General features: G+C 54.8%; 1 protein-coding gene across 8 annotated transcripts; it reads left to right on the forward strand.

Annotated features, from left to right (window-relative positions):
* Positions 1-222: 222 nt before the first annotated feature.
* On the forward strand, positions 223-19,339 carry Adcy6 (adenylate cyclase 6). 8 transcript variants are annotated; one of them, XM_029469761.2, is made up of 22 exons: positions 223-245; positions 5,680-6,538; positions 9,530-9,679; positions 10,064-10,185; positions 10,289-10,400; positions 10,551-10,678; positions 11,379-11,537; positions 11,635-11,776; positions 11,900-12,028; positions 12,265-12,290; positions 12,515-12,662; positions 12,911-13,008; positions 13,135-13,222; positions 13,376-13,492; positions 13,711-13,869; positions 14,149-14,327; positions 15,221-15,256; positions 15,341-15,470; positions 15,789-16,052; positions 16,751-16,955; positions 17,641-17,765; positions 17,963-19,339. In XM_029469761.2, exons 2-22 carry the CDS (start codon positions 5,681-5,683, stop codon positions 18,086-18,088), a joined length of 3,501 nt encoding a protein of 1,166 aa, XP_029325621.1. In that variant the 5' UTR covers positions 223-245; position 5,680; the 3' UTR covers positions 18,089-19,339. The 8 variants fall into 8 exon arrangements, with proteins under 8 accessions (XP_029325621.1, XP_021038473.1, XP_021038477.1 ...); XM_021182814.2 differs by lacking the exon at positions 223-245 and adding an exon at positions 299-377; XM_021182818.3 differs by lacking the exon at positions 223-245 and adding an exon at positions 1,020-1,207.
* Positions 19,340-20,863: the final 1,524 nt, after the last annotated feature.

Consider the following 20,863-nt stretch of genomic DNA (forward strand, 5'->3'; position numbering starts at 1 on the left):
GGATTGGGGAGGGGACTCAAGGCAAGCTTAAGCCAGACTCACATCCCCGGAATGAGCCCTTCTCTCTGGTTCCACCACTCTACACCTCAAAGGGTTAAAGTAGCTTTCACATGATTTTCCCATCTCCCAGGTAACTTGGGCAGCTGCTTGCGAGGGAAATAAATAAACATCCCGGAACAATTTTTCAGTTCATGAACCTGGCAATGCACCCCAGCCCCCCACATCAAAGGAACACAACCCTTTAGGTAAAAGGTGCCGGGGGAGGGACTTTGCCAGTTGGCAGGTGCGGGGGAAGGGCTGCCCCTGAGAGCCTGGGGCCAGAGGGCGGCACCAAGAATGCCCCTGCCCGCAGCCCGATCCGGTTCTGTGCGCAGCAGGTTTGCGTCGGGCCCGGCGCCCCAGAGGGTTGGGGAAGCGGAAAGAAGTGGGGTGCAGGCGAGCGGGTGCCAGGCGCACACACCTGGCGCCTTGTGGAATGAAATCTTAATTAATTATTAAACTCAGCTCCCGCCGGGGCCGCGGTGAAGAGGGAGGGCGAACGGGCACGGTGGGGGCTGGGGCCGGGAGGAAGATTGGGTGAGGAGGGGGCGCAGGGCACCCCGACAGGAAGGAAGCCGACCCTCTGGGCGGGGCGGGCATCTTCGCCGCCTGCGGGTGGCTTCGCCGGCTTCCTAGGACCCCCGGGTGAGGGTGGAGGGCACCCTGCAGGATGCCGCCCTGGGTGGAGGCTGGAGCGCGGGCGGGCGAGCGGGCGGGCGCACCGACCCTCCCGCGGGGTCTGAAGCCCAGAACAGTGGCCGCTTGTTCGTCGGAGACCCGGGGAGGATCCAGCGGACAGGGGAGGGGGCGCGAGAGACTCTGGCCTCGTTCATCCGACCCCGGCCCCGGGGAGGGGAGTGGGCAGCTGTGCCCCCGCCTCTGGGAGGGGGAGGGGGTGCCCAGACAAAAGGAGCTTGTGCCTTTAAGGCGGGGAGTCCGGGAGCCGGCGGGGAGGGGACTTCTGGATCCGGGGTAGAGGGCGGCTGCGCTGGACAACAAGGGAGGGGGCGAGGGCCGGAGGCTCTGCCGCGCGGCAGGCGGGCGGGCGGGACAGCGGGGACGCGCGGGCACGGAGCAGGACGGCGGGACGGCCGGCCCTCCCGGCCGGAGCCCGCGGGCGCGGCGCGGCGGGGCGGCGGCCCGGGGCAGGCGCCGACCTCCCCGGCAGGTAAGCGTGGGGGATCGGACTCCTGCTGCGACAGCAGAGTCCCGAGAGTTGCAGGGCGCCTGGGAAGTGCTGGAGGACATGGGGACCCGGGGCTCCGCGGGCCGGCCGGGGGACAGCTCTGGAAGCTGCCACCCTCCATGCCACGAGCTTTCCTTCCTGCACTCGCCAGAGTTTCCAGGCTTGTCCAGAGAAGGGGAGAAGGCGTGCATGAGGGGAGGGGATGCCCCCAGAGGTTGGCATCGGGGATGAGGGGGTGAGTTTGGAGTGTTGAGAAGGCGCTGAGAGGAGAGGGAGGCCCCTCGCCCTGCCCTCGCCCTGAACCTTTGGAATGAAAGGGTAGTGTCAGTGCCTACTTCCCCAAGGCCTGTTGCGGGGTGGGCAGGGGTGGGGTGGGGTGTGGACAGACTTTATTCAGAGTAGGCCCAGCGGCCTGCCTGAAAGACCAGAGGTGCTAAGATTAGGCGGTGGGAGAGCCTTTCGGGTACCTGTGTCTCCCCAGAGTGTCTCTGTAGCCAGGGGGCCTGATGGGGTGTTGTGTGGTTGGAACTGGCTGGCTGTGGGAACCTTTTTGGTCCTTAGGGAGAACCAGGGCTTGGGAAGAAGGCTGCCCTGAACCTACAGATATAGGCCCTGGGGAAGTTCTTCTACAACTGGAAAGGCCCGGAAATTATAAAAGCTGGGTTTCAGAGTGTTGGGTCGTTTCTCCCCCCCCCCCCCCGCCCCGGGGCATAATCTTCTGTGTGAACTTTCTGAAGACTTTTAAATCATTTTGCCAACAAGGGCAGAGGTGGATAGACCCTGGGGATGTGGTGGCTGAGAGGTGGCCAGAAAGATGAGGGTTGGGCAAAGTCGTGGGCAGAGCCAAGTCTTGACTTTCAGACCCTGGTCTCAGGCGGAAGGACCAGGATTTGGGAGGGACTTGAGATCTGGCCCTGGGACTATGGCACTTGGGGCTGAGTGGACATGATTTGGTTGTGGGGGCTGGTTGTATATGCAATAGCACATCTGTGAGAGAGAGCAAAGGACTCAGGGGAGAAGGGGGTCAAGGGGCACAAGGCTCAAGAGCCCAGAGGCAGAAAAGAGATTCGGTGTGCACTTTTGGAATTTGTGGTGAGGGGTTCCCGAACAGGGGGATTCGGGGAACATAGAGAGAAGTTTTGTGGCTTGGAACAATGCCTTCTGTTTTCTTCTCTAGGAAGCTGGCATAGAGGAGCCCTGTGAGTCCTTTAGGGTGGGCAGTGCCTGAGAGCTCAGGGTGGGACGTTTGTAGTTTGGTTGAACAGTTACAGAGTTATCCCCTTGGGGAGTCAGAGTGTTCTTGAAGGGTCATATGTTTCCCTGATAGCGTCTGCCCCTTCCTCTGTGAGTATGAGCCAGATGCAAGGATGTGCTTCCAGGGGGCTGGGAACACGGCCAGAAACAGGTCCTCTGGGAATAGAGATCTGGGCCAGTGGTAGTGGTGGGGAGATAAGAACGGGGAAGGGGACTGGAGAATGGGAGGAGGCGGAAGGGAAGAGAAATGTCATGGTGTGTGGAGTGTGTTGGGGAGGGGTGTGTGTGTGTGTGTGTGTGTGTGACATAGTGGGAATCTGCACTCTGTGTTCTGTCTCCAGCAGCTCTGGAGACTGACAGCAGGGGACATGGGGCCTGATAGGCAGGCATCTGACTGGCTGGAGGGATACGCATTCTTACTCATGACTGTTGTCTTTCCATCTCTTGGACACTGACAGAGATCTGCATTCAAAGGTTTGTACGGTGAGAGAACTAATGTTTGTTTACAGTGTGTAGTGTGGCAGGGAATTGTTAAGAGTCTCTCATCCCCTTCTCGTACTTCAGGTGAGGTGGAGACAGGTGGAGTGCTTGTCGCTTGTCTCAGCTTTAAGAGTTGAAACCTGATCTTGTGCTCAAGATCTTGCTTCCAGGCTTTCTTTGGTGACCTTTTCCAAATGCCAGCCTGACCTGAAATCTTGTACTTCTGATCTGTCCTTCAAGATGGTGCTATTGGTGTTAAGAAGTTGAAGGGCATGCTGCCCTGTGGATGTAGTAGGGGCGCTGGCAGAACGTGGCTGAGGGAGATCTAGAGATGGAGTGTGAAGAAACCCCTGGCTTACCTTCTGCTTTGGGTTCCTCCGGGCAGCTGCTTGGAGTGTTGTTCATCCCTCCTAAGCCTCTGGCTCTGTGGCCACCTGGGGCAGGCGCTGTGTAAGCTTCTCTCTGGTTCTCTAGTGAGTACAAATGTCAGGGCTGCCAGCTCAGTGGGTGTAAGGACAAGGGGCCCCCTCAGGGTGCCCTGAAGCATGGAGGAGTTTGGTTCTGATGGTGGCATCGTATATGGTTGGCGTAAATGGCTTTCACACTCTCAACCTGGGCTCAGCCGGGAGACGTGGTAAGGTGATTGTCATGGTGTCATCCACCCAGTTCAAGGCGTGTTCTTTCTGAAAATGTAGGATCTAAGTCCGATTTAGTTGTCCGGCGTCTTTATGACCAGGGTGAACCATGGAAAACTGCTCTGGATGTCAGCTCTCCGTTTTTTTGTTTTTTGTTTTGTTTTTTTCCTCTTTCAAATCTGCCCTGGGCGGCCGTAGGACAAGCTTCACGGGCCTTTGGTGAAGAAGACATGAAATTAGGCATGTGAAAAGATATTGGAAGTTTACGACAGAGAGAAAATATAATATAGCTAGCGGCCGGCCATCCATCCGCTCAGCAAACGTTGAGGAGCGGTGGGCACCACAGGACACAACCAAACACCCAAATCCTTGGCTCTCCCAAGTTGGCACGGCTGTTAGGAGTGCCGACGAGCAAATAAGAAAAAGGAAAATTATAGAACGGCAGTTGCTGATAAGAGCTGCGGAGAGAGAAAAATTATAAAGCTGGGGAGGGAGATACGGAGCCCCAGGAAAGGGAGTTGCTATTTTAAAAGGCTGTGAGAGAGCAGAGCTGATAAGGGACTTGGGCTGTGACCTAAAGGAGCTCCCATTCCAGTTGGGAACAGCAAGTACCACGGTACCAGCCTGGGCAGAGCCTGGCACACTGGGGAACAGCAGACAGGCTGGTGTGACAGGTGTGATAAGGAAGACAAGGAACCCAGACTGTCAGAATTAGCCGTTACTCCATGTGGACTGCTCTAAAGCATCCATGTTCTTTTTCCTTGTCGGCTCTCCACCCAGCTCTTTGTGGTACTGAGTGTGGAACCCAACGCCTTGTGCGTTCTAAACAGGCATTCTACCACCGAACCACACTCCCCTCCCTCCTTTCCTCCTTATTGTTTGCTCCTACGTTTATTGAGCACCTACTGTTAGCCCCAATAGCTCTAGACAAAATTAGGTATAGTTTCTACATGCACAAAGCGTGTAGTCCCCGGGACGGAGGCGTACGTTAAACGAGAAAGGATTTAATTATAATGGCAATAAGGACTGTGGAGGAAATGAACAGAGGTTAAACTGGACCAAACGTAGTCTTAGGGGTGGGGCTGGGAGAATTTCCGTGAGGGAGTAACGTTTAAACTGTGACCTGTGGGAGAAATTGAATTTAGTTTGCTGAAGAGAGAGAGAGAGAGAGGAAGGAGGGAAGGAAGGAAGGAAGGAAGGAGGGGAGGAAGGAAGGAAGGAAGGATATGGAAAGAATCCCTTTTGTATAGAGGTCAACTATCAACAGTTCACAGCAGAACATATTCTGTTGACAAGATGTATTAGGCTTGTGTATAGTTTGTTTTGTTTTCTTTTCCGAGACAGGGTTTCTCTGTGTAGCCCTGGCTGTCCTGGAACTCACTCTGTAGACCAGGCTGGCCTTGAACTCAGAGATCCGCCTGCCTCTGCCTCCCAAGTGCTGGGATTAAAGGCGTGTGCCACCACACCCGGCTCAAGTTTTTAAAATATGCTTTTATGTGCATTGGTGTTTTGCATTCATGCGTGTTTGCGTGAGAAAGTCAAAGCCCCTGGAGCTGGAGCCATAAACAGTTGTAAGATCTGCTTTGTGGGTGCTGGGAATCGAACCAGAGTCCTTCAGAAGTATGGGCAGTGCTCTTAAAAATTTAGCTCTCAGTTCTTTTACTTATATGGTTGCTGGGTCTTTTCCATGTGTCTGTGTTCCTTACCTTTGAGTGGGGGTGCAGCTGCCTCTCCCCGGGCAGTTTTATCAAGACGGTAAGAATGGGAACTGGTGAGATGGCTCCACAGTTAAGAGCACCGACTGTTCTTCTGGAGGTCATGGGTTCGAATCCTAGCAACCACATGGTGGCTCACAACCATCGAGAAACAAACAAACAAAAAACCTACGGGCCAGAGCGCCAGAGCGAGCAGGGCGCCGGAGCAAGAGGGAGAAGGGGGGCGGGAGAAGGGGGACGGGGGTGGGGGTGGGGGGAAGATGGTGGGAATGAAGACCAGAGTTGTAGGAAGCGCTCAGGTCACAGGCTACTATGGTGGCTGCGGCCACACAGTGGTATTAATACCATTCCCTGTCTCTCCTCCCGGCAGCATGTCATGGTTTAGTGGCCTCCTGGTTCCCAAAGTGGATGAACGGAAAACAGCTTGGGGGGAACGCAATGGGCAGAAGCGCCCACGCCATGCGAATCGAGCCAGTGGCTTCTGCGCACCCCGCTACATGAGCTGCCTCAAGAATGCGGAGCCACCCAGCCCCACTCCTGCAGCTCACACTCGGTGCCCCTGGCAGGATGAAGCCTTCATCAGGAGGGCGGGCCCGGGCAGGGGTGTGGAGCTGGGGCTGCGGTCAGTGGCCTTGGGGTTTGACGACACTGAGGTGACCACACCGATGGGGACAGCTGAAGTGGCACCGGATACATCGCCTCGGAGCGGTCCGTCCTGCTGGCACCGGCTTGTGCAGGTGTTCGAGTCTAAGCAGTTCCGCTCTGCCAAACTGGAGCGGCTGTACCAGCGGTACTTCTTCCAGATGAACCAGAGCAGCCTCACGCTGCTCATGGCGGTGCTGGTGCTGCTCATGGCTGTACTGTTGACTTTCCACGCTGCGCCTGCCCAGCCTCAGCCTGCTTACGTGGCCCTGCTGACCTGTGCCTCCGTCCTTTTTGTGGTACTCATGGTGGTGTGTAACCGACACAGCTTCCGCCAGGACTCCATGTGGGTGGTGAGCTATGTGGTCCTGGGCATCCTAGCAGCTGTGCAAGTCGGGGGTGCCCTGGCAGCCAATCCACACAGCCCCTCGGCGGGCCTTTGGTGCCCCGTGTTCTTCGTCTACATCACCTACACCCTTCTTCCCATTCGCATGCGAGCCGCAGTGCTCAGCGGCCTGGGCCTCTCTACTCTGCATTTGATTTTGGCCTGGCAGCTCAACAGCAGCGACCCCTTCCTTTGGAAGCAGGTAGGTGTGACAGAGTGAGGGTGGGAAAGGGAACTTGCTGATGGAGGGACACAGTATCGATATAGCCATGTCTAGATCAATCAGGCCAGGCTTCGCCGGCTAGCCTCTGCTTGGGACTTGTATCAGTGAGCATTGAAGAGGAACAGGTCTGTAGTGTGTCACCACAGGCCAGTCTTCAGCTCTTTGGTCTAGGTCAGTAGACATGCCATGTGCAGGTCTCCCTGACCTCTTGGTAACCAATGAGACTCAAGCCTTGTTGTTACCCCTACGAAGAAGCAGCTGTAGGTAGTTTTGCAAAGCTTCCATAAGCAAGGCCTTTCTACTCCTTGCCAGAAGCTGTGGCCTGTGGCTCACCATGGCCTCATAAACAGAGAGAAAGTTGCTTGGGGCTCCTGGGGTGAGGAGCTGGGTGCTTGAGCTTCATGCCCTTCCCCGCTTGGAACAGAACACACCTTTTTAACAGTAACTTTATAGCTAGTGTGTTGTGGAGCAGAGTCCCCGCAGGGCACTGTCAGGCCTCTTAAAGGGACAGACCCTTCTGTGCTAGCTAGTCCCTAGGCTCTCTTCTTGGTTGCCTGTGAAGTGGGGGTTTGGGGTGAACGGCTCTTCTGGGGGAGAAGATGCTCAGGAGTGATGTGGTATTCCCCCCCACCCCCCACCCCTGTCAGACTTGCCAGAAGGTGGGTGTGTGACTCTTCCCTGCTCTCAGCTGGCCTGGCGCCCAGGGCCCAGCCCTGTGCCTGATAGATGGGGGAGGTTGGGCCTGGGAGGCCCGAACTGCCAGCCTCCTACCTCACCAGGGTGCCTGGCTTCAGTTCCACCCCGTGGGGTCCCCACATTCCTGGGATAGTAGAGAAAACTGTGCTTCTCTGCCCATCTGCAGTGTCTCAGAACTGAGAACCACTTCACGTGCCCAGTGGGGCCTGTGAGTGTTTCTGCATGGAGTAGGGGCTTGTAGCCTCCTTGGGCAATCCCTTCCCAGGTCCAGCCCCACTTGTGTCTGAAGGAAGAACTTTTTTTCTGATGCACTCACTGAGACACCCGGAGCAGTGACTAGGCTGGGGTGGCCTCCAGAGCCTTGGCATCCATTTTTTTTTCTCACGGTAGATAGGAATGAGTGTGGTTATTTCAGTCTCTCATCCCTCTTCCCCATCCCTCCGCTGTGACTCACATTTTCCTCTTGGGCTCCTGGGGCCAGCAAGGGAAGTTGCCTGGATTGCCCCCCCTCCTGCCCCCCACTGGGGGCTATTCTTAGAAGCCCCCAAGGGAGATAGAGTGCCCCCTCTTCACCCCTGCTGCTGAGAGGGGAAGCTCTGTGTGGATTCTCTGGAAGCTTCGTGGACTGGGAAGGGCAGCTGAAGGCCAGTCCAAGAGGGTCCGGGGGTTAGCCGGACCTCGGTTTTACACGGAGGAATCAAAGATTAAATGTCCTGTCCAGGTCTGCAGGTCTAGTTCTGGTTCAGGGCAGTTAGTGAGCATTCCCTGCTTTCTCCAGAACCATAGCCCTGCCCCATCCAGCTTGGGTGGAGTCCCAGAGCCAGTTAACCCCCAAGGCTCCAGCAACACTGAAGCGGGCATGCCTCAGACGGTATTTGCTAGTCAGTTGTTCTGACTGTGGTTTGGGACTGGTGTTGCAGAGGGTGGGGGCTTAGGCATGAGGTCTTGCAGAGGTGTGTGTGTGTGTGTAAGAGGTGGGGAAGGGGAGAGAGGGGAAGGAGGAAGAGGAGGGGACAGGAGAGGAGGTGAATCCTATCTTGTTTTTTTTTTTTTTTTTTTTTTTTTTTCCGAGACAGGGTTTCTCTGTGTAGCCCTGGCTGTCCTGGAACTCACTCTGTAGACCAGGCTGGCCTCGAACTCAGAAATCCGCCTGCCTCTGCCTCCCGAGTGCTGGGATTAAAGGCGTGCACCACCACGCCCGGCCCTATCTTGTGATAGAGGTGGCCATTGCGGTCTCTCTGTGAGTAGAACTGATAGCTGCCAAGGAGGGGCTCTGAGCCTGGCCTTCAAGAACTAGAGTCTGGGGAAAAAAAAAAAAAGAGCTTTAGACATCTGGAATATGTTAGATAGTGGAATCAGGACAAAGGCTTTGGAATCTGATTGTCCAGGCAGGATTCAAGTCTCCTGCCAACCACAACCAACCGTGCAATCTTGGGCAAGCTACTGGGCTCTTGAGTCACTCGGCCGTGGTGAAGTGGGGTACTGTTACCTGGTCCACAGACTTGTAAAAATAAATTCATCGGTCAATATGTGGAATGCATCCTCCCTCCAGATCCTAGACGTTGCAGGTGGCTAGCAAACCGGCTACTGGACTAACAGCAGTAGTATTAGCTTACACCTATGATCCCGTCGCTCGGGAATCTAAGCCAAGGGTCACTGCTTAGTGAGTTGAAGGCCAGCTTGGTTACATAGTGAGACCCTATCTCAAAAATTCAACCAGCCAACCAACAACAGCAAAACCCAATAGCAGTCATTCTGCTATTCAGTCCGCTGGGCTGCGGGAGGCTTTAGAGACATTCCTCCTCCTGTTGGGGTGATCGATGATTAAGTGGAGACCTAGAGAGAGGAAGCGACCTGTCCTGGTTCACTTGGAAGAGGATGGGAAGCTCAGAGCTGCCTAGCGTTGCTCTGTAAGGAGGACTACACGCAGAAGGGACATTCGTCTTTTGTCAGGGGTGTTTGTGGGGCAGGAGATTATAGGGTGCCAGGGCTGGGCCCATGACCTGTGTGGCTGTGGTTGGTGTTGCTGCTCCTGAAGCTGTGAAAAGCTTATCTTTCCGGCCACAGAATGATCTAGGCAGGCTGGGATCTGTATGGGGGAATAGAGTAGCCTGGAGATGGTGCAGCTTAGGGACAAACAGGGTGCAGGATTTTATTTCCTGCTTACAGTGTGTGCTGAGAGAGCTAGTGTGTGTGTGTGTGTGTGTGTGTGTGTGTGTGTGTGTGTGTGCCGGGCAGGTGGTTACTCATCTGCCTCTGCCGCCTTCCCAACAGCTCGGTGCTAACGTGGTGCTCTTCCTCTGCACCAATGCCATCGGTGTCTGCACACACTACCCTGCTGAAGTGTCTCAGCGCCAAGCCTTTCAGGAGACCCGAGGTTACATCCAGGCGCGGCTGCACCTACAGCATGAGAACCGTCAGCAGGTGGGGGCCGCTTCCCTTGGTTAGGGTGTTCCATGCCTTCACCCCCAGTGCCTTGTAGATTAGACCTTGTGATGCTTTGGAACTCAGTGTGAAGGGTCCCCAAGGACTGTGCATCACAAAAGCCCTTGGGGGGAAGGGGGGCTCCTGTTCTGTTTAGGGGTGGGAGAGAGAATTCAGGTATGCGTTGAGGGATTGAGTGGAGGTTGTTTAGAGACAGCCAGGATGGGGTGACTTTGGAGGGCAGGGTTAGGTGGTGTCAAGTCAAAGTCAGAAAGGGAAGCTCAGGTCACAGAGGGGATGGGAGGGCTCTGGGGATGTGAAAGGAACAAGAAGAATCAAAACTAGAAAAAGCAGAGAGGATAGTGGTTGGAACCACTGGTCTAGGAACGGCTGCTGCTATCGGTGTTGCCCCAGCACGTTGCCATGGAGATGAAAGAAGACATCAACACAAAAAAAGAAGAGATGATGTTCCATAAGATCTACATCCAGAAGCATGATAATGTCAGGTAGGTGGGGCCGGGAGGGGACTCTGCCCTGAGGGTTGCAGGGTACCAAGGAACCCTTGGGGGGCTACAATGAGGTCCATGTCTCTCCCGCTGCTGTCCACAGCATCCTATTTGCGGACATTGAGGGCTTCACCAGCCTGGCCTCCCAGTGCACTGCACAGGAACTGGTCATGACCTTGAATGAGCTCTTTGCGCGGTTTGACAAGCTGGCTGCGGTGAGGGCACTGGGGCTTCCAGGTGGCGCCAAGGGTGTTGATGGTGGCGGTTGGAGGGTGGGGTGGGGGTAGAGGTGGCATTGAAGGTGAAGGCCCAGGTATGCTGGGTGACCAGGAAAGCAAGGTGATCTCCCACCTCTCCCCCTTTAGGAGAATCACTGTCTGCGGATCAAGATCTTAGGGGACTGTTACTACTGCGTGTCAGGGCTGCCCGAGGCCCGGGCAGACCATGCCCACTGCTGTGTGGAGATGGGGGTAGACATGATCGAAGCCATCTCGTAAGCAGTTCCCCTTCCCGGGCCTGTTGGAACTGTGGGTGCCCGGGGGGCTCCCACTCTGATGTGTCTTTGGGACATTACTCTAAGTAGTTCTTTTATCTTTGAGATGCATTTATGACTGGGGAGGGAGTGGGTCTTTCTCCAGTCTGTGTGAAGACCCCTGTGTTCCCAACCCCAGCCTGCTGGAAAGTGCTGGGAGCTGGAGCAGTAGAGATGGCTGAAGGGAACACCAGCTGGGCAGGCTGGAGTGGGCTCAGTCCTACAGGATGATGGCAGCCCCTGTCTGAATGAGGTTCTCAAACCTTTGTCCTTGAGTCCCAGGTAGCTTCCTCCCACATCTAGTCTGTCCTTCCTTCTGCTTCTGTCTTTGCCTCGATTGCTTGGATTCTTTTTTAACTACATTTATTTATTTAGTCTTTGTGTGTGTGTGTGTGTGTGTCTGTGTGTGTGTGTCTGTGTGTGTGTCTGTGTGTGTGTCTGTGTGTGTGTCTGTGTGTGTGTCTGTGTGTGTGGTGTGTGTGTGTGCACCTTGGAGCTGTTGTTATTCTACTGTATGGGTCCCAGGAATGATCAGACTTAGTTAGGCTTGGTGGCAAGTGTGCGTTTACTGCTGAGCCATCCCGCCTGCCTCAGCTTGGGCTTTTGACTAGAGGATAAGAAGACAGCTTGGGGCTGATCTAGAGTTCCGTCTTCTTCTCAGGCTGGTGCGTGAGGTAACAGGTGTGAACGTGAACATGCGCGTGGGCATCCACAGCGGACGTGTGCATTGCGGCGTCCTTGGCCTACGGAAATGGCAGTTCGACGTCTGGTCCAATGATGTGACCCTGGCCAACCACATGGAGGCCGGGGGCCGGGCCGGGTAAGTAGAAGGAAGAAGGGTCTAGTTGGTTGCAGGGGGTGAGTGGCTGGGAGGCTGGGTGAGAGAGCCAGAGTCTTAACCTCCTGGCCCCTTACAGCCGCATCCACATCACTCGGGCTACGCTGCAGTACCTGAACGGGGACTATGAGGTGGAGCCAGGCCGTGGTGGTGAGCGCAATGCGTACCTCAAGGAGCAGTGCATTGAGACCTTCCTCATACTAGGCGCCAGCCAAAAACGGGTCAGGACCGGTGGGACCGGGGGTGGGGGGTTGGGGGGGTAAGGGAAAGGAACAGACAGGGAGGTGCTAGCAAAAGCCTTCTTGGGGTTCTGCTTCTGAGCCTGTACTCACGCTACCGTACAGAAAGAGGAGAAAGCCATGCTGGCCAAGCTTCAGCGGACGCGGGCCAACTCCATGGAAGGACTGATGCCCCGCTGGGTTCCTGACCGTGCCTTCTCCCGGACCAAGGACTCTAAGGCATTCCGCCAGATGGTGAGGGGCTCTCTGAACCATGACCTGGGGGGCCTCAATTTTTGGTCTCCCTCAAAGTGTCCCCTTTCTTCCCATAACTGGCTCCTCCACTCTGTTTGTGTCCTAAAACTGGGAGCAGAGGGGTAGTTCCACCCAAAGGGCCTCATTTCTCCCTAAGTGTGTGTGGGGACCCTCTTGACCTAGTACTGAAATGGCTCAGCTCCTGTCCCCCTCACACATCCCGTTTCTTTCTCCAGGGCATTGATGACTCTAGCAAAGACAAGTAAGTCGGCCTATGGGACGGGTCGGGGGAGGTTGGGAGAAGGCATTTGCAGCCTGGGATGGGCTGTGGGAACTGAGACCTCCTGTTTCTAGTAAGATGTGGGAGCAGGTACCACACACACAGCTCGAATAGCCTTCCCTTGCTGTGGCCCGAACCCTGCCCTTGTCATTGCTTGTCCTGTGGTGTTATTCATGCACCTGGTAAAACCTGCATCCCATTATCAGCCGGGGTGCCCAAGATGCTCTGAACCCTGAAGATGAGGTGGATGAGTTCCTGGGCCGAGCCATTGATGCCCGAAGCATCGACCAACTGCGTAAGGACCATGTGCGCCGGTTCCTGCTCACCTTCCAGAGAGAGGATCTTGAGAAGAAGGTTTGGGGGATACAGGGCAAAAAAGAGAGGGCTGGAAGGAGGGAGGGCCTGGCTGGGAGACTGGACACACACTGAGGGACAGGAGGACATGTCAGGAATGGGAAGAGACTACAGCCTAGGATGGAAATTAATATAAATTGGGCCATGTGTTCCTCCCAAGGCCCTTGTATTACCCTCTTATTCACTGTCCATAAAATGCCTGCCAGGGCAGGACTCAGCACCCAACTCGGTCTCCTTTCTTCCCTCAGTATTCACGGAAAGTAGATCCTCGCTTCGGAGCCTACGTCGCCTGTGCCCTCCTGGTTTTTTGCTTCATCTGTTTTATCCAGCTCCTTGTATTCCCATAGTGAGTCCCTCTGTTAACGCCCCTAACACCCATGCAAACTGCTGGCCTCAGCTCTGTTCTGGAGCTAGGACCAGGACACCCCAGTTTTACTCATATTCCACCCCCCTCAACCTTACCCTGCTCCAGCTCTACCCTGATACTCGGGATTTATGCCACTATCTTCCTGCTGTTGCTGGTCACTGTGCTGATCTGTGCCGTGTGCTCCTGTGGTTCTGTAAGTAGGGGGACTTCCCTGAGACTGTTGGCGAAGGATCCGGTTCCCATGGGAAAGGGAGAGAGGGTGGCCATGTGTCTTGTTAGACCCTGTTCTTGGCTGGTCTTCCTTCGCTGATGCATTTTCTAACTCCTCCGACTCTTGCTGTGGCAGTTCTTCCCCAAGGCCCTGCAACGCCTGTCCCGCAATATCGTCCGCTCACGGGTGCACAGCACCGCGGTTGGAATCTTCTCGGTTCTGCTTGTGTTCATCTCTGCCATCGCCAACATGGTAAATCTCCCAGGCTCCGTGCCGGGCACTTTCTCAGAACTGCAGCCCTTCTGAGTATTTCCCTCGTTTGGGTAGCCTGCCGCTGTCCCTGTGGGTGGGGCTGACTCTTGTTCTTAGTCTTTGTTTCCTCTTTTATCATGCCTGAGGATTTTAGTCTAAAAAGTACCTCTGGGTTCAGCCCTCATAAACCTTTCCTGATATGCACCCAACCTTTGCAGTTTACCTGTAATCACACCCCAATAAGGACCTGCGCCGCCCGGATGCTGAACTTAACACCAGCGGATGTCACCGCCTGCCACCTACAACAGCTCAATTACTCTCTGGGACTGGATGCTCCCCTGTGTGAGGGCACCGCACCCACCTGCAGCTTCCCTGAGGTGTCCGAGCAGTGTTCAGGCAGAGGGGGTTGTTCTGAGACAGTTATCGGCCCCTCTGAGCCAGGTCTAGTGATGGGCACCAGGGAGCCGGGAACTCAAAGTATTCCCCGCCCCACCCCACCCCACCCCCGGGAAGCTGGGCATGGATTGTACAGGGAGCTGGGGCCTGAAGGTGGTGGAAGGGGGGATAGTCAGGCAAGGGAGTAGGGTTCTTCCTGCTCTGCATTCTCTGGTCTTCGCTGTCACCCAACGCTGCCTCTGCTGTCCCCCTCCCCCCAGTACTTCGTCGGGAACGTGCTGCTGAGTCTTCTGGCCAGCTCTGTCTTCCTACACATCAGCAGCATCGGCAAGCTGGCCATGACCTTCGTCTTGGGGTTCACCTACTTGGTGCTGCTTTTGCTGGGTCCCCCGGCCGCCATCTTTGACAACTATGATCTACTGCTCAGCGTCCATGGCTTGTAAGTTAATCCTCAGTCCCCTCAGTCCCTCAGTCTCCGGGGACCTCCCTGATCCTTCTGGATCCTTCTGGGCAGAGAGTCTCTGGTACCCAGGCCTTTGGAATGTACAACTCTCACTCGTGGGAGAAAGGTCTAGTTCCTGGAATGTGGCCTCAGGTAGTTATCCCAAAGAAATTCCAGTTGTGACAAATTCCTGTCTCTTTAGGATAGCTTAAAAAAAAAAAAAGGGCTCAACATTTGTTCTGTGCTTCCTCTACCCACTGGGTTATTTTATTTTATTTTATTTTATTACTGGCTAACAACCCTGGGTGTCCTAGAACTCATTCTGTAAAAACAGGCTGGCCTGGAACTCAGAGAGCTCTGCCCGCTTCTGTTTTCTGAGGGTCCTACCCTGTGTCCTTAGGCCCTTTGGGATGGACATGTGGCCATAGCTTGTGGTAGGAAGAATTAAGAGTCTGCTGGGTGTGAGTCCTTGGTCTGCTTCTCCTTAGCTTTGTAAGCCTCGGACAGACGAGCTGACCTGTCTAAGCCCGAGTTCTCTTAGCAGTAAGTGTCAGCATCTCAGGCTGTCTGTTACAGTGACACACAGTCCCGAAGCCTTATGGCACCGCAAGCACATGCTAAACCTTTCAGAAGTGTACCTAGAGTTGACCCGTTTCACTGACAAGGAAACTGAGGCTTAGAGAGTTATAACCGACTTATCCTGGACCTTTAGCTGCTAAGGGAGGAGCTCCTAGTCGGTTTAACCTTTGCTCATATTGAGCTAATTTATGTGAGCAAAGGCTTTACCCACAGGCTTGAGTCATGACTGGGCTCAGCAATGTAGTCTCTGTCTCCCCTCCAGTATCCCTCCCAGCAGACAGCCTCCAATGACTTTTGTATCTTCCTGCCAGGGCTTCCTCCAATGAGACCTTTGATGGGCTGGACTGGTAAGTGGGAGCCCTGGGGCAGTGAAGAATGAGGCTGGTAGAGATCTCCTTCAGGCACCAAGCTTGTCTCTTGATTATTTTCAGCCCAGCTGTGGGGAGGGTAGCGCTCAAATATATGACCCCCGTGATTCTGCTGGTGTTTGCCCTGGCACTGTATCTGCATGCACAACAGGTGGAATCGACTGCTCGCCTGGACTTCCTGTGGAAGCTACAGGTGACTCGGATGGACCTTTATGGGAGGGAGAGGCTTCTGGGGGCAGAGCCTGGGCCAAGCCAGAAATGCACCTCTTGCTAAGTGGCTAAGACTGAGTCTGCCCAAGCCCACCCTGGTTCCATGCCTCGTGTCTCTATCTCCTGTCTCCTGTCCCATTCTGTACCTGCTCCCTTCACACCTTCGCCTGTCATTTAGGCCTCCTCTGCCTGTGCCTTTCTTCCTTCACGTGGTTCTCTGTGATGCCCATCTTCTGGCCTCGGCCACTGCACCCAGCCTCTGTGAGTGTTGGGCAATGGCTGATGGATGTGGTGCCCACAGGCAACAGGGGAGAAGGAGGAGATGGAGGAGCTACAGGCATACAACCGGAGGTTGCTGCATAACATTCTTCCCAAGGACGTGGCCGCCCACTTCCTGGCCCGGGAACGCCGCAACGATGAGCTGTACTACCAGTCGTGTGAATGTGTGGCTGTCATGTTTGCCTCCATCGCCAATTTCTCGGAGTTCTATGTGGAGCTCGAAGCAAACAACGAGGGTGTGGAGTGCCTGCGGCTGCTCAATGAGATCATCGCAGACTTTGACGAGGTGCTTGCTCATTGGCTGGTACTGGCAGAACAGGGGCAGTCTGGGGACCAGGGAAGTGGAGCAGGCTTTTGGATGGAAAAGCCAGGTTAGACCGGGTGAGTGTCCCTCGCCCAGTCAGGGACAGCGAGGGGGTCAGCCTCAATGGGGCAGGGTCATCCTTGCTGAGGAGCAGAAAAGGACAGGAGACTCTAGGACAGGGATGACAGGAGAGGTATCAGGTGATGTCACTGAAGAGGAAGACAGTAGTCAAATCTATGTGAGACCAAGCAAGCAAGATTGCCTCTCAAAGAACGAAAATGGGAACAACATGTGAGGGAGTGTCCTGGACACTTGGGTCAGGAACGGGCTGTCCACTGCTCTGGAGGAGAGCCCCCCACCCCCAAATACACACACACACACACACACTGGGACACAGTTTCCCCAAACCATGTCAGAGTGTTTCTGCTGCAGGGGACCTTCTGAAGCTCTGTAGTCGGTTCCTTGCCTGGGGTCCTAGACTGCCTGTTTCCCTGGTTTCTCAGACCCACACTGTGGATTGCCATCGGAAGGGAGGGGGTTCACCCACTAAAGCAATGGGGCTCTTGGGAGGAGGAGGGGTATGACAAGGAGCGAGCTTTGGAAAGACCTGGGTCTGTTTTGACCAATCCTCCCCCTCGCCCCCCCCCCCCCGGAACGCCCCCCTCCTCTCTGTTATTCAGATCATCAGTGAGGAGAGATTCCGGCAGTTGGAGAAGATCAAGACCATCGGTAGCACCTACATGGCTGCCTCTGGGCTAAATGCCAGCACCTATGACCAGGTTGGCCGCTCGCACATCACGGCGCTGGCTGACTATGCCATGCGGCTCATGGAGCAGATGAAACACATCAATGAACACTCTTTCAACAATTTCCAGATGAAGATCGGTGAGGGTCTGGGGCCGTTTGTGGGTGAAGCCGTGTGTGGAGGGGTGGGTTGTTCTCCATCAGGACTCCTGTGGGGTTTCTGCCTCCCACCTCCCTGTCAAGTTTAATACTGAGGACCAAGACCGTTCACTTGAGTCTTCCGTGTGCTGGGAATCTTTGCCCTAGACGTGTCCAGTACACTCTAAGTTGTACATCAAGGCTCCTCTCTAAGATAAGGGATGTGGGGGTTCTCAGAGATTAAATGACTCCAGTGAAAAGTTCAAGTACTAACGGCACGTTTGACTAAAGGCCTGGTATCTAAGTGTGTGGTCAGTGTGAGATGTGGGGTCAGGCTCAAATGCTTTGGTGGAAGGCAGTGATTAAATAACATATGTCCGGAGTCTGGCTTGACTCCCCGTGGCCGTACTCACTTGTTTGTAAGATGGGGCAGCAGCGTGAGCAACCAATGCCTGGAGAAGCCTTCAGTAGGATGAGCTGCAACTGTTGTCTGGACTGAGGGAGCCACCTCAGCCATCACGGCCAGCCCCACCCCAACTTTTTTTTTTTTTTAAACCACCAGAAGGAATCATTGTCCCCTTTGATATTTTTTCCTTTGGGTTCTTCTCAGGGTGCAAGGGGGAGATGACTGTCTGGAGTGACCCTGGGACATCCTAGCCTCAGTCTCTTGCTACTGTCTCTACTTCAGGGTTGAACATGGGTCCGGTTGTAGCAGGTGTCATTGGGGCCCGAAAGCCACAGTATGACATCTGGGGAAATACCGTGAATGTTTCTAGTCGTATGGACAGCACTGGAGTTCCTGACCGAATACAGGTGAGGGGATGTCGCCAAGCTAGATGGGTGTTGAGGGCTTTCAGTGGTCTCTGTACAGGATGGGGGCCGGGAGCCTTTCTCCTGACTGTTGGGGTCGGGGTTGGCGGGAGAGGAGCTTATCCAGTAGAGAACTCCTGGGCTTCTTATCAATGCATGGAGGATCCCAGGCTAAGCAGGCTTCCCTTTCACTTCCCTAGGTGACCACGGACCTGTACCAGGTTCTAGCTGCCAAGGGCTACCAGCTGGAGTGTCGAGGGGTGGTCAAGGTGAAGGGAAAGGGGGAGATGACCACCTACTTCCTCAACGGGGGCCCCAGCAGTTAGCAGAGTGCAGCAGCTGAGATCCAACCGAAGGGACCAAGGTGGGCATTGAGTGGGACTTTCTGCTCGCTGGGTGGAGCTGTGACAGGGGGGCACTGAGCCTCCGGATCTTGCTGACAGCAAAAGGGAACACCCCAGCAGCTGCGCTTGGACCGTGTTCGTCTGCCTTCAGAATGGCGATGGAGGGGACGCTGAGAGGATTATCCGAGTGACTTTCTTAATTGGAGTAAGGCTGGTCTTCGTTCGTTTGGATGCAGATGAGAAAGCAGCTCAGAGGCCTGGGAGCCTCCTGTTTGAGAGTTAAATGGCAACTCTCTATGCCCATTGTTTCCCTGTCTGGGCAACAGGCTCAGGGCTGGGTCCTTTCTTTCCCTATTTTTTCCTGGGACTACTTTTTGTACAAAGACTGTGGCAGGCATGAAGAACACTTGCCTTTGCTTGCCTGTGTCCGCCGCACAGGTCTTGGGCACTCTCAGAACCAGCCAATTCTCCTTCTTAGGCACAAGGCAGAGGAAGGAGGTTCTGTGGGACCTAGCTCTGACGACCATATTTCAGGGGAATGTTTCCATTTGCCAAATCCTAGTCCCGTGATCTGTCCCCAAAGGGGAACAAAGGGACCTCTGACAGTGAAGGTTTAGCCCCAGTTCCTGCATGCTCCTGGGAAAGGGGCATCTAGCCTCACTGGTACTGTGAAAATGACCAGCCAGAGAGCAAGCCTGTGTGTGTGTGAGGTCATCAGAAGAACAGGAACTGGATGGTGGATGGTCACCTGCAGGTGCCAAAGAATGCAGGCAGGCAGCCAGGGAGGAGGAGGAGGCGGTGGTGGCCACACTGACCTGAGGTCTCAGTGTGCCCACATGCTCACTTGCTGCCTGCTGTCAGGGGCCATGGAACATCTCTATCCCTTGTATTGCCAAATAGCAAGAGGGTCAGGGTTCCAAAAAAGATGACCTGACCCCAAACCCGGCCTCCTAAGTCTGGCACTAGGGAGGTCCTGTGTGTTTGGGTAACTGTGTGTGCATGTTGTGTGTGTGCGTCTGTGTGTCTGTGTGTGTGTGTGTGTCTGTCTGTCTTTGAGGTCTCCATGTGTCCTCATGCTCCAGTTCCTCAGCTCTCCACCGAGGACCGCCTCTCTCCCGTGGGCCTCTGTCTTCGGGCGTTAAAGCCAAGTTTCCTGTGCCAAGGGATGGAGAGTAATGCCCAGGTTGCACAGGAGTTGGGTGGGGTTTGGTAGTAAAATGATAATGGTCTGGGGAGAGGAGTCCTTTTTTGTGCCAAATCCCTAAGTGCCATTTGGGGGCCACATGTGCAGTATGACTGTCCCCCTTGTCTAGGGCAGGGACCCAAGCACCTGCTTAATCTCTAGTGTTCCTTGGGACTTGAACTGTTGGAGGTTTGTGGGTAGAGGTGCAGGCATTTCCTGGGTTCCTGAGCTTGTGTCTTGGGGGCGTGGTGTGCTTTCTGACTGGGGTAGTGTGGGATCCCTCTCTGAGGACCCCAATGTTGGTACTAGGGGATGGGAGCCTAGGAACTTGGAACTGGGCTGTCCCAAGCCTTCGGTCTGAATCTAGCATGGCTAGACTCTAGCCCCGGCTCCCAATCTTCGAGAAGCCTGCAAGGGTTGTACTCTGTCCTCGCCTGCCCTTGCCTGCCTCTGACCCTCGAAGCCTCCCTGACTCTGGTCTGAGTTAGCTGGTGCCTTGGTTTCTCTGTCTGCATCTAGTTAAGCCAGAGGCATTACGCCTCCATGTCGACTGATGATCTCTTCATCTTAGACGTGGGCAGGAAAGGCAGAGGAGGGTTTCAGGAGGTGGGGAAGGGGCAGGCTATACTTTGGCCCCTCCCCAAGCTTCTGCAGCCCACTCTCTGCAGAGGCCTGGCTTCTGGCTTGGTATTGCTCTCCTGGAAATCTCCATGTACCCATCGGTGGACCACTGGGCGCTTGATTAGCCAAAGCAGAGGAGAGGAAGATCAGCTGGTCCAGGCAGAAAATGTCCTCTGTCTCCCCGAGCCATATCCTAGCCTTGGATAGGAAGGGACTACTGGACGCCATTGGGGCAGGCGTGAGGTATATAAGCCAAAGCAGGGAGACCTTGACTTTGGGTCTGCTTCTTGCCAGGTGGGAGGGGCTTGTCCACACCCTGGCTCCCCGTACCACAGTGCCAGCCAGTCATGTCCCTCTCTGAGTTACCGTAGCCACTCTCCTCACCAGTTGGGAGGAAGTCAGGGTACGGGAGGCCATGGGCTCTGGTTTTATAATGTAACCACTGTCGGAGTGGAGGAGGGTGACGTACCATGTATTTCAGTGAAATATTTAATATATTTAAATATCAATAAAATCAAACTCTTTGTATAAAAAAAAAAAAAAAAGCCCTGTTGTCTGCAGCTGTTTGGGTGCAGGGTTGGGGGTCAGAAAGTGACAAACCCTGGTAAAGCAAGCAAGCTCCTGTCCCAGGAGTCTCCGGGCCTCTCTCCTCTGAGATCTAACAGCTTCCTGTGGTTTTGTGCCTGTGAGGATAAAGCTGCAGCTTCCTCAGAGAGCATGACTGCTCTAGGCCTTTCAGCATCCTGAGGGCAAATGTCTCACCCCAGGTGTTTGCCCTGACCCCTGTCACGCTTTAGGTCTAGACCTCTGGGGTTGCCATTACAGCCCTTCACTTCTCTCACAACCAAGATCTAGCTCCATGAGGAATCTCACACAGGACTCGTGGCCTTGGGATAACTCACCTGCCTCCTCACACCCAGGATGCAAAAGTGCCTTCTGGTTCAGTTTGTTTA

Source organism: Mus caroli, unplaced genomic scaffold, assembly GCF_978045245.1.
Source record: "Mus caroli unplaced genomic scaffold, Mus_caroli_1 scaffold_16, whole genome shotgun sequence".
NCBI lineage: Eukaryota > Metazoa > Chordata > Mammalia > Rodentia > Muridae > Mus > Mus caroli.